Source organism: Natator depressus, chromosome 3 (assembly GCF_965152275.1).
Source record: "Natator depressus isolate rNatDep1 chromosome 3, rNatDep2.hap1, whole genome shotgun sequence".
Classification (NCBI taxonomy): Eukaryota; Metazoa; Chordata; order Testudines; family Cheloniidae; genus Natator; species Natator depressus.
In genome coordinates this window covers 138,021,616-138,034,069 of record NC_134236.1, presented here as the reverse complement: position 1 = coordinate 138,034,069, position 12,454 = coordinate 138,021,616, and the positions used below count along the sequence as shown (strand labels likewise).

The 12,454-nt window shown below is 39.9% G+C and overlaps 1 protein-coding gene across 6 annotated transcripts in view; it reads left to right on the top strand.

The window, feature by feature from the left end:
* The window catches only part of RGS7 (regulator of G protein signaling 7), a 411,985-nt gene that overhangs the window by 344,319 nt on the left and 55,212 nt on the right, over window positions 1-12,454 (top strand). For all 6 annotated transcript variants that reach the window (XM_074948899.1, XM_074948901.1, XM_074948902.1 and 3 more), the window contains exons 7-9: window positions 5,936-6,000; window positions 8,493-8,569; window positions 8,670-8,751. In XM_074948899.1, the coding sequence (XP_074805000.1) occupies window positions 5,936-6,000; window positions 8,493-8,569; window positions 8,670-8,751 (224 nt within the window). The remainder of the gene's footprint in view (window positions 1-5,935; window positions 6,001-8,492; window positions 8,570-8,669; window positions 8,752-12,454) is intronic.

Sequence of the window (12,454 nt, the reverse complement as noted above, 5' to 3'; positions counted from 1 at the left end):
TGCACCATTATATTTAGAGTAGTAGTGTGAGCCCCGCTGGCATAAGTGGAATGGAAATGGGATGGGAGGCTCATTCCTAGATGCTGTGTAGATGGGCCGAATAGGTGAGTTATCATTGTTTTAAATAGATTCTTATCTTATTGCCCAGACAGATGCGGGTTTAAAGTGGGGCTTATGTCTAGTAGTTTGGAAAAACCGTCACTGCACGTTGGGTGCCTCAGAAAGCACGACCCTACTGAAAATAAGCAAACAGAAAAGTAAGTTCAGGGGAAGAGAACAAACATACTAATATAAATACCTAGCTCTTATATGGCACTTTTCACCAGTAGACCTCAAAGTGCTTTATAAAGCAGGGCAGTGTCATTATCCCCATTTTACAGATGGAGAATGGAGGCATAGAGAGATGCAGTGACCTACCCAAGGTCACCCAGTACTCAAGTGGCAGAGATGAGACTAGAATCCAGGTCTTATGGGTTCCAGTCCAGCGCTCTATGACATCCCTTTGAGTGTGGCATTATTCTGTTTCCTTGTACATTTAAATTACCTTGGTCATCTAAATTTGTGGAACATTGCTCATTGATACGGTCTTTAAAAACGTTGCTACTCGAGCTCTGTTTTTCCATGGTACTCCAATCTGTTCTAAATCATATGTTAGTGCTACAACTATATAATTTGTTTTACTGGAAGGCAATCACATTGATTGCAAAATCATGTTAAAGTATACAAGCACTAAAATAAGATTGTATGTTGCAGTCCATGTTTAGCAAACTGAGATTACGAATCAGGCTTTGTTACATTATATATCATTTGTTTTTATGTCAAGTAATTTTTATGAAGTACTCTGTTGCATTGGGTTACTTCCAATGAGATTGTGGCTTTATTGTAAGAGATGCTGAAAATGAATGGGCCAAATTCTGATCTTTCACCAGCGACAATCCAGTCTTTGACTGCTTTGAACTGGTTTGTAGCTGATGGCAGAATTTGCTTCATGATTGGCCCTAAGGATGTTTAGGACCCTATCTTGTCACTTATGCAGTCACATATGCCATATGTAACTTAGAGTTTAGCACATGATGCTGTTTGCTGAATAGATTTGGTTCTCCTCAGTGCAATTAGTAGTATTCTGAAGGTTTCAGAGTAACAGCCGTGTTAGTCTGTATTCGCAAAAAGAAAAGGAGTACTTGTGGCACCTTAGAGACTAACCAATTTATTTGAGCATAAACTCACAAAAGCTTATGCTCAAATAAATTGGTTAGTCTCTAAGGTGCCACTAGTATTCTGAAGGCTTTCCATACAGCCAAATGACCAGTTTGTAGAGCAGAACAGTTTCCACGGTAACTGCACCTCTGACCATGTGGTGGTCTCCTTGTGGGCACCCCACCTATTTAAATTTGTCAACTTGACCCCTCACCCCCCCAAGAAAAGTATATGTAAAAATAAGAGGCCTTTGTTGTTAAAAGCATTCCTACAGATCATACTTCCAGCTCTAGCTAGGTATGCATGCACAGCAGAAACGTGAATTCAAAATAGTGGGCACTCTGGTCTGCCTCTCCATAGGAGTAGTTTGTCTTCTATATTTGGTGGGACAGCTCCAGTCAGGCCAATGGGGGCGTGCACTGGAGGTGCAAATTCTGTGCCTGCCAGAGGCTTGTATTTGGGGGGGGGGGAGTAATGCCTCCCCCCCCCAATTATGCCCATGTGCCTCTCACCTTGTTGTTGAACCAGCTATTTATGACTGACTGCTTTGGAAGAAAGGAGGAAAACAGTTGACTTATTTACTCCCTCTCCATGCACTACCAGCCAGGCTTCACCAACTGTAGTAACTGCAAACCACTATTGTTACAGATGGGACAAGGTAAAGTCTGGGAAGTACTGTGCAATCAGTGCCTTAGAGATGCTGCAATAAATATTTTCCTCAACTCCAACTCCCATTCCTCTTAAGGAAAAAAAAATACTTCTCTGCACCTCCATTTTCTCTTCTGTAAAAGGAGGGTGATATTTATCTTCTTTTGTAAAGGGCCTTGACATCTATGGATAAAGTACGCTTAGAAAAGTTAAAATAGTAGTATTGTCTGGGAAACCGCAAACAATTCAGCTCAAATTCTTGAGCTGCTGCTTCCACAAGAAGCCCTTAACAATATCCCAGAATGGCCGCATTCATGTTAAAAGTGAGAGTGCTGGCAACACAATGGTGGGATGGGGGGCAATTGAACCAAAGAGTTGAAGTTGTCCTTGAGCATCATTTTCTTCTGCCTTGGCATCAGCAGAGATGTCATACTTCCCAGATAGATAAATCCTCCCGGGCACACTTTAGACTCTGCCTTAAGTACCTGACATGTAGAAAGAGTTTTAATGAGCATAAAAAAGGCCAGATGGTATAATCATTAGACTCCTAAAATAAGAGAAACATTTTAATACCCTGGAGGAAAGGCTTTAGGGATAAACGTAACCATTTTGAAGTCCTGGCTCAGAAATGTGCATACTAAAAAGAAGTCAGATGGAAATTTCAAGGAGACAGGTCCAGGACTCGTTGCCACAAGATATTACTGAGACAAATAACGTAGTATAACAGCAGATGTTTTAATTAAAGGAATCTAATCCTGTTCTGAAATTTACTTACTGGGATAAAATGACAAAGGCTGATAATCCTCATGCTTCAGGATCAGACACTGATCTCCAGGTGTCATACCTCTCTAATGAAGCTCATTTCAATGGACCTCACTTCTTTAAGTCCTAAAATTACCTACACACCATACAAATATGGTGTCACATCACTTTTATTGTTGAAATTGATTTACTTTGGAAATAAAGAATCTTTAGTCTGAGGCTACAGAAAGTTATTTACACTGAAGAAAAGTATCCTATAGCATCTCAAGTTCCCTACATGATATTGTGTTCTTCTTTTTGGATCTTTATAACCATTTAAGAGTTATGCCAGGGGCCTGAATCTACAACTCTTGCTCAAGTTAGGTAGCACTTACATAAGCAGTCCTGTTGATCTGCGATGAACATATGTCTGGAAGCATGAGAATTGTTAGCCCTTTTCATTTTACTCCAGATAGTAAATGTTGAAACAGGATTAGACTATTACACTTGTGTGGGCCAGTACTGTTTATCTTGGGGTCACCATGAAATTGCCCTGGTGTAGCAGAATTAGGCAGATTGTGGGGTGTTCAGACCTTCAGTTGACACATCTTGGATTGGACACAGCCAAAGAAAGGCTGCCAGAAAAAAGTGAATCATTGGTCTGTTCTGCTATGAACATTATGATCCTGAAGAAATAAATGCTTTAGAAAGGGAGATTAGGCTGATGACAAAGAACAAAGTACAATAAATATATTGAAAATAGGTTGGGTGACTATCTTCTAAGAATATTAGTTTTACAGTAGGCCAAGCAAAAGAAGAGAGTGGGAGTTTTCTATTTATATTTAAAGAGCTGTTAGGGTTACCTGACAGGCTTAAATTCAGCTCATGGAGTTCCTGGAACCCTCTCCGCTCATCTTAATAAATACATTTTTTAAAAATAATCCTCACAATGTCTTAGAGCTAATGTTGACAGGAGTTTTTTCCTGGATCCGTCAGTTAAGAAAATAATTTTGAAAGCAATAAGAAAAAAAAAAGATGGACTGTAATGAGGGCCCAGTTCCGCCCTCAGTTATGTACCAGCAGCTACCATTCAACTCAGTGAGAAGAGCCAGAATTCAGCACTTATGCTCTTTCCTAGATTTCAGAGCAAACCCTAAGGCAAGAGTATAAATGTATGGTGCTTTAAATATGCAATGAAACTGGGGCTGTTAAGTTCTGTACCTCAGCCTGCTAAATTACGTGTGACAAATAGATATATCTTTGTAGTACCTGAGGAGGGAATATCAGAGAAGGCAGAGGGTAACACTTTTGAAGAAAATGGAAAGAATACAAATGGAGAAGAGAACAGAAAAAGTAACATAGATATCAAATTTTAATTCTTCTTTCCATTAAGTAATATCTGGAGCCCCAGTTACAGCTCAGAGGCACTTGCAATGAATGTAAGTTTTCTTCTGGTTTTCACCCTGCGTGATCCCAGTGAAATAATAGAATGCCTTGGAGCTGAAGGAGCAAGTCAGACTGAAACTATGTTTAAGATTTATTCTTTTGTCTGAAGAGAATTTTGTCTCTGGGAATCTTAAGTATTATTGATTTGGCCTCCTTAAACTACAAGATTAGAACAGGTGCAAGGGACTTTTGCTTGTGTACGGACTGTAGGATTGAGTTCTTAGACGCAAATCTTACCTATCTGTGCCAGCAGTGGAAATGCATTTTTCTATGTAGGGATGGGGATGGGTGGGCCAGGATTCCTTCCCTCAGAATATATTGGAGCCTAGCTCTGTGAGGGCTCTATGTCCCCAGCATAGAGTCCATGGATGGGGTTGGTGGATTCTTGCCTATACAAATCAAATCAAAAGGCCATGATACCCCACAGAGGGGATGGGGCTGTGGAGGCATGAAAAGGTTATGGTGTTTCTCTTCAGCCTTGCGAGGAAAAATTCTGCCCCACCCTACACCTCATTTCTGGAGGAGTCACCTGTACTGAATCCAGTTACACAGTCTTGAAATGAAGGATAGGATTTGCCCCTAAATGAAAAGTATAGGATTTGCAGTTTAATTCAATAGGAATTTTGGAAGCATAAAGGATTCTGGAGGATCAAGCCATTAATGTAATGATTTAGTGAGTAATGTTAACATCTGTCCTCTGTCTCACCTTAGTTTGATTTTTAACCCTTTTCTTTTCAGCATTTGTTGCTTGTAATATATTTGGCAAAATTCTGTTCAGTTACACTGGTGTGAATCCAGAACAGCGCTGCCAAAGTCAGTGAAATTACTTTGGATTTGCCCCAATGTAAATAAGACTAAATTTGTTCCCAATGTTGCATATAAAGATATGCTCCTACTCTTTCATTTTCACTCCCACATTATTTTTTCTTATAGATATATTGGAGTGATACTTTGAGTCTTTATTTGTATTTGTATTGTTCCCTTTTTCTTTTTAATTGTGAGTTTCTCTTGTTGATGTAGATTTGTGTCTGTGCAATGGGAAAATAATAATGTATAAATAAACAATAAAGAAAACCCTTCTACTAGTGAAATAGGACAGCACCTCCTGATAAACTTCTTGGTTCTTTTAGTCCATATGCAATATTTTAAAGATAAGGTGCCATTTAGCTTTTTAACAAATTATTTCCTGGAAAAACAAAAAAACAAAAACAAAACTTCACCTCCAACATTTTGTTTATTACTGCTATCATGTAAAGTGAGCTAAATAATTATGCCATTAATCGCTTTTGCAGAAGCTACACTTCAATAAAAATACCATTGTATGTATTGACCTCCTTGTTCTAAAAAATTAACTATAGAGCAGGGGCGGATTAGGGTTTTGTGGGGCCCCTGGGCCAGAGCAAGTGCAGGGGCCCCTCCCCACTCCACCCCTTCTGCCTTCAGTCCCCCTGGTTTCCCCTCCCGGCACTCCTGTCGGGAAAATGGGGTTGGAGTGCAGGGGCTTGCCCTGCCTGCCCGGCGCTCCAGCCCAGGAGTGGGGTTGGGATGTGGGGACTGCAGGAGCACTGGGCAGGCAGGGGGAGCTGGGCAAGCCCCCGCATCCCAGCAGGAGCACCGGGCAGATGGAGCAGGTCAGGGTGCCGGGGGCACCCATTTTTCTGGGCCCCCCCAACGGGCCAGGGCCCTGGGCACGGACCTCATTGATCCAGTGGCTAATCCAACAGTGCTATAGAGGGAGAAACACAGAGGTAAAAAACCTACCAGTCCATGTCAATGTGGAATGTGGATGACCTTGAGATCTTGATTTCTGGGGCATGGATGTTTATGAAATAGCAAAAAAGGATTGATTGATTTGATTTGATTTGATTTGATTTGATTTGATTTATTTTTCTGTGTGTTCTAGCGGTTTACCTCTGCAAGCGAACAATGCAAAACAAAGCACGGCTTGAGCTAGCAGACTATGAAGCAGTAAGTATGTGAGCCTTTCCTGGAACTGGGATGTCAAATAAATGAGATTTCCAAGCTCAGCAGAATGTAGGATAACATGAGAAACAAAGGCCACCGCTTTTTTATAGTGCAGCAGTTTATAAATTGAGCAGTTTAAACTTGTGTCGAGGCATGTGACAACCGGCACTCAAGTGCTAGTGTTTCAGAATCCATAAATGCTGTTGTACATGAGAGCCTGCTGTATTATATTAAGCAATGAAGATTGAGTTGGTGCATTGTGAATAGAGATAGAAACAAATTCCAAATGTTCCCATGGTTTTGGGGTGTTGGGATCCAGGTTGTTGGTGCAACATGCCTTAGAGGGGGGCCAGCTGCAAAGTTTGAATTCATACCTCCCCAAAGTTCAGGGGTGTTTGGGAACTAAGACTTGGGCCCATCTCTAATCCAATTGTGCACAGATCCTTTTCCCAGCATCAGGTGAACTGTTCACCAATCCCATGCAGTCGGAATCAAATATGTCCCAATGTTTGCCAGAACTGTACTACAGTGTGTAAGGCCTCCAATTATATATTTAAAGATCTAGCTTAAAATTTTCGAAAGGACTCAAGTCAAGAAGAGTCAAGTCCCATTTTCAAAACTGACCTAGACAGGGCCAGATTTTTAAAGGTAATCACTGAAATCAATGGGAGTTAGGCACATAAATACCTTTAGACATCTGACCTTAAGTGTCTATGACCCATATACTTTCAATGGGCTCTTAAGTCACTTCGGTGCTTTTGAAAATTGTACCCTTAGTTTTAATGATACTAGGCCAATTTTTGCCCTGCTGTAACTCTGCTAAAGCCAAAAGAGCTACAGCAGGATGAGTATGGCCCATGGTATCTTTATAAGAGTATGTGGGTTATTGATTGAATTATGAAGACATATCCCTTTACTTTTCTGCAGTAAATATTAATACAGTTTCAGTCAGATTATTTGATACCAAGTTCCCAGGCATTTTTTCAGTTAACCTCACTATAATTAACATAAAACGGGGGGCACAGGGAGAAATTGAGTACCTGAAACTCCCTTGAAGTCAGTAGACCAAATTCTGCTTCCATTTACATTAATGAAAGTTCAGAATAATTCTACTGCAACCAGTGGAATTGCTCAAGATTTACCAGCATATCTGAGTGCCGAATTATGCCAAGTTTCATAAAAATATTATTAAATAAATGTTCTATACAATAATAGACAGCTTTAGTCTGCAAACATTTTTTATATGACCAATGGTCATATATGACTGTGACAGGATCGGGCAGGATGGCTATAGGAGAGTAATAGAAGGCAGATATATAAGCCCCAGGCTAAGCAGGCCCCTTTTCCCTGGGTAAGGTAACAGGGAAGGTTCCAGAACAATCAGGAACCTTCTGGAGACAATTAAGATAGGCTGATTAGAACACCTGCTGCAATCAAGAAGCTGCTAGAATCAGTTAAGGCAGGCTAATCAGGGCACCTGGGTTTTAAAAAGGAGCTCACTTCAGTTTGTGGTGTGCATGTGAGGAGCTGGGAGCAAGAGGCACTAGGAGCTGAGAGTGAGAACGCAGACTGTTGGAGGACTGAGGTGTACAAGCATTATCAGACACCAGGAGGAAGGTCCTATGGTGAGGATAAAGAAAGTGTTGGGAGGAGGCCATGGAGAAGTAGCCTAGGGAGTTGTAGCTGTCGCACAGCTGTTCCAGGAGGCACTCTAGACAGCTGCATTCCACAGGGCCCTGGGCTGGAACCCGGAGTAGGGGACTGGCCCAGGTTCCCCCCAAATCCTCCCAACTCCTGGTCAGACACAGGAGGAATCAACCTAGACTGTGGGTTCAGAAAAACGGCCAAGCTGAGGGCTGCCGTGAAGCTTCAAGGTGAGAAAATCCGCCAATAAGCGCAAGACCCACCAAGGTAGAGCAGGAACTTTGTCACAATGACCAATGGTCAATTTTCTTTAGAAGAAGTTTGTATTCCCAAAATATCTTTCTAATGTTCCAGCTAAAGTCATCTCTATAGTATACAACACAAACAGCTCATGTAGAAGACAAATGGAGGTTTTAGTGTGAATCAATGGCAGTATCAAGTTAATGTCATTGCTAAATTTCCAGACCTCGCTATGGTTTAAAGTTGGAGCATTTCATTGAAATATTTGGAATAATCAACCAACCAACACACCCACAAAAGTTGCTGCTATTGTGTTTTTCTGGAAGTGCCAAACTCTGCAGCAACCAACCCAACTCACTAGAACTGTGTCCATACCTTTCAGCAGAGTTCCAAACCTTAAAGAGATGGGGGCACAGATAATGTACACTTTGTGTTCTATCCTGTACTGTGTCAGACACTTTCCACCAAATAAATAGATTACATTTACACTAGCCTGTGCATTATGGCTTTTGAGTGCAACATCATCTTTGGAGGTTTTGAAGACAGTCTAAAAACTGTTAGACAATGAATAACTTAAAGCACAGTTAAAGTCATTTACACTGTATTTTCAGGAGAGTTTGGCCAGGCTACAGCGATCATTTGCCCGGAAGTGGGAGTTTATTTTTATGCAAGCTGAAGCACAAGCAAAGTAAGTTCCTTTGAAGTTTTATTGCTGGATTTGTCTGTGACTGTTTTTAGAAGCACTACAATTAACATTGTTTGTCTTAAATATATGGCAACATTGACAGAGTGGACAAGAAAAGAGACAAGATAGAAAGGAAAATCCTTGATAGCCAGGAGCGAGCATTTTGGGATGTACACAGACCGGTGGTAAGTAAACATATGGAACTTCTGTTGATTGTAAGAATTTCAAAGGATAAACATGGAAATCCATGCAAAGCTGTGATTTGGGAGCAGGAGAGAGGGGCATCTGTCTTGTTTTGGGAGGACAGATCTGGTGGTGGCATGTGGTCTATTCACATTTTTTCCACTCAAGCATCACAGATATGCCCAGGTTCAGTGCTGTTTTCTGGATATGGAGATATGGTGTGGTTGGATTTTTTTAAATCAGAAAAATGTATTTGATTCAGCTATTGCCAGCTCAAAGCATTCAAAACTGATGAGACAGGACTCCAAAAATCACAAGACTGGCTTAAAAAAATGTGATTTTTTAAATTTACATTTCTGGTTCTTTTTGTTTGATTTCTGAGCCTTTAGGGTGCACTTGGGTCACATTTCCAAGCTTTTCTCCACAACCATGAAGGATTTTTTAAAAAATGGAACTTGAAATTGTCATGTTGATTTTTGGGTGCTGGGGCTTGAAGAAAAATCACCAAATATCACAGAACTTGCAATAAAATCGTGAGTGTTGGCAACATTGTATTTGGACCATTGCAGCATATGTAGAGAACAAAAAGTTCTCTCCTTCCTTTGCACATGAGGAGAAGCCTAACATCAATGCCAGTTAAATAGAATACAGAGTGCATCTTGCACTGCTATCTATAAAAGGACATTGACAGGATAAAAATCCTACTTACAAAAATAGAAAGTTCTTAATTGTTAATAGAATTTTCGATTACTACAACTGTAGGCATTTTAAAAATACAACTAGCATTCCACTGATTACTCTTAGACAGTAAAATTAGGGTGGTAATAGTGGTAGAGGAGTTGGAGAGGGTGTTATGAAGAATTTTCAAGGAGAATGAATGAGCTTGGAGAAGCACCACAGACTCAAGTTTGATTTATTTATTTGAGAGAGGGTGTGGTGAGATTAGGGGAAAGACGATTTAAAATAAATGTTAAGTGGAGAGAAACATGGAAACTGTTACAGATGAGGAGCATAACATAGGATAGCATAGGAGCAGTATTGTCCACCAACTGTGGAGAAGTAAGAAGGAAGGATAGAAAGATACTTGGTATTTGCTGTCCATAGCAAAGAGCTAAAGAACAGAAAAATGTATAGCGCTATTCAAAGAAAGGTGATTCTGTTTCATGGACCATTTTAATAAAAATTAGTTTTGTTTACATTTGGAATGAAAACCAAACATTTCAAAATTCTCCAAAAAAGGAAATGGAGCCCTGGTTCTGGGGTGATCCCCCAGAAGCAGACCCTGAGAGCCCCTTCTGCTGAACACCTGCAAACCTGAGAGCTTGGGAACTAGTACGCCCAGGGCTCCCGGCTCCTCATCAGACTGCTTGGTGAGCTGCAAATGAGTCAGGAGGAAACGGAGGGACCCTAGCGAAGCAGGAAAGCTTCCAGGGTCTAAGCTCCCCATCAGCTGGGCTGCCAAAGAGTCAGGAGCTGGACAGATGAGCTAGTAGGAAGCCAGGCAGGAGGGATTTCATCACAAGTTCACTGAAATTGAATATTTTCCATGAAAATAACTATTATGATCTATCAGCCTTCCATCAGGGAATTTCTGAGAAGCTCTAAAAGATTAGGAGCAACTCTACAGGCTCAGGTAATCTTGCTATCTAAGAGAGACTTTTGCACTAGATTCTGAAATGGATGTAAAGATTTTGGAGGCTGGCAAAGATGTGTCCTGCTTCCAGATCTGGGTTGGGAGAAGAGTCACTGTAGTTTGAAAAGTAAAGATATAAAGAGACAATAAAGGAATAAATTACAGGAGCCAGGATGAGAGCAAACAAAGTGTGATAAAAGCTTTGCCTGAATCATCGTCAAATATGCCTGTGTGAGATTATGTTTCTAATTTGACTAGACAGACCTAGGCGTATGGGCTGCAAAAGGATTTTGGGTCTAAATCGGAAATCTAAGTTCCTGACTGTCAAGATAGCATGACATTTGAGTGGAAGATGGAGAGGGAAGCATTGAAGATTTGGCTAAAATGGCTTTTCTTTCCAATGAGTAGGATAGTAGTTTTGGATACTTTGAGCTGAATTCAGTCCTATCAAACTCAGAAGTAGATAAGTTTGATAGAGAGAGAAAATGAAGACATGGTTGAAATAGTGAAGGTGATACAGATTTGTGTGTACAAGGGCTGGTAAAAAAATTCTTTGAAAAATGGCTTTTCGACTAAAAAGAAAATTTGCACAGGCAAGTCAATGAAAAGCTGTAAACCAAAACCTGAACATTTCTAGGTCTAGATTAGAACATTTGGTTAATCATTAAAAAATACATTTTTTCGTTTAGTTTTTGAAAAGTGAAAGAGTTTTACCCAAAATTACAAATTATTACTGAGAACAGTTTTTGAAAACCATAAAATATTTCAGTTTATGGTTTGAAAAAAGGAAAACATTTTGCAGGGTATTTTGAATAAAACAATTCCCCTCACTCTGTAATTTTTTTATGAAAAAACAATTGGCATTTTTCAGCTAGCAACTAGAAATCATATCCACATATGATTTCAGAAAATAGATGGCCAGAGATGATGATGATTTAGAAAAGAGGAAGAAGTCAAGATGTGGATCCAGGGAGATATTGTAGTGGTGGAATGTAGAAGTGGGATTCACACATAAGCATAGTTAAATAAGAGTGAAACCAGGAGAACAAAGTTCCAGAAATGGAACTGTATCAGGTGATCAAAAATAATGTCATAGCTGATCATATCAATTACAGCACTAAGATGAAGAAAAGTGATCCAGAGTCTGCTGGGGAAAGATCATTTGATTTGCCACATAAAGGTCAAATAATGTCTCCAGCTCATGGTGGAACTCTGTGAGAGGTGTGTGCTCAGACCAAGGGGAGCACTCTGTAACCTACAGAAGGCTGTACTATATTGTGTATAGAAGGTTGACTGGAAATGATTAAGGCAATTATTTTTGGTGTGGTGATTAGATACTGTAGATGTCTTTTTCCAAGATTTTGCTTAGAAAATGATGAAACCTGATTGATGTATCAAAGAAAGTGTCTTTAGTGGAGGATTTTTTTCAAACTGGGTTGTTTGTGCTTACATTTGTTATTTAGAGAGAAAGAGAATGTCTTTGATATTGCACTGCTTGGTTTCCATTTTAACATTCAGTCTAGTGCAGTGGTTTTCAACCTGTGCTCTGCAGACCCCAGGGCTCCGCATACTATGTCTAAAATTTCCAAAGGGGTCTGCACCTCCATTTGAAACATTTTAGGGGTTCATTTGAAATGAAAAAAAGGCTGAAAACCACTGATCTATTGTAATACTTTTATTATATAAAATTATTTTCAGGCGTAATCTGTCTCCTTGCCATATATTTCAGTTATTGTGTTGTATTCCTAACTATTGTACCTCGTAACAGCCCCCTCTTTTTCCACGTGTTCCCCAGAAACAATACCACCAACTTCTACAACTTCTACAAATATTGGACTAAAGAATCCACAAAGAATTGGTCAGAAAGATTAGCACATTAGTCAACTGGGTTTATAAATCAAGCTATACTCAGGGAGGTCAGTTCTTTTCAAGGCAAAATAAATTAAGAGGTTATTCTTGTTTGAAAAGAAAATGTCAAACTTCTGATTAATGTTTTTATAAAAGAATGCATAACCTTCACGAATCATTATCTCAGTTAAAATCCATAATCTTACAGCTTGTTTAAATTGCAC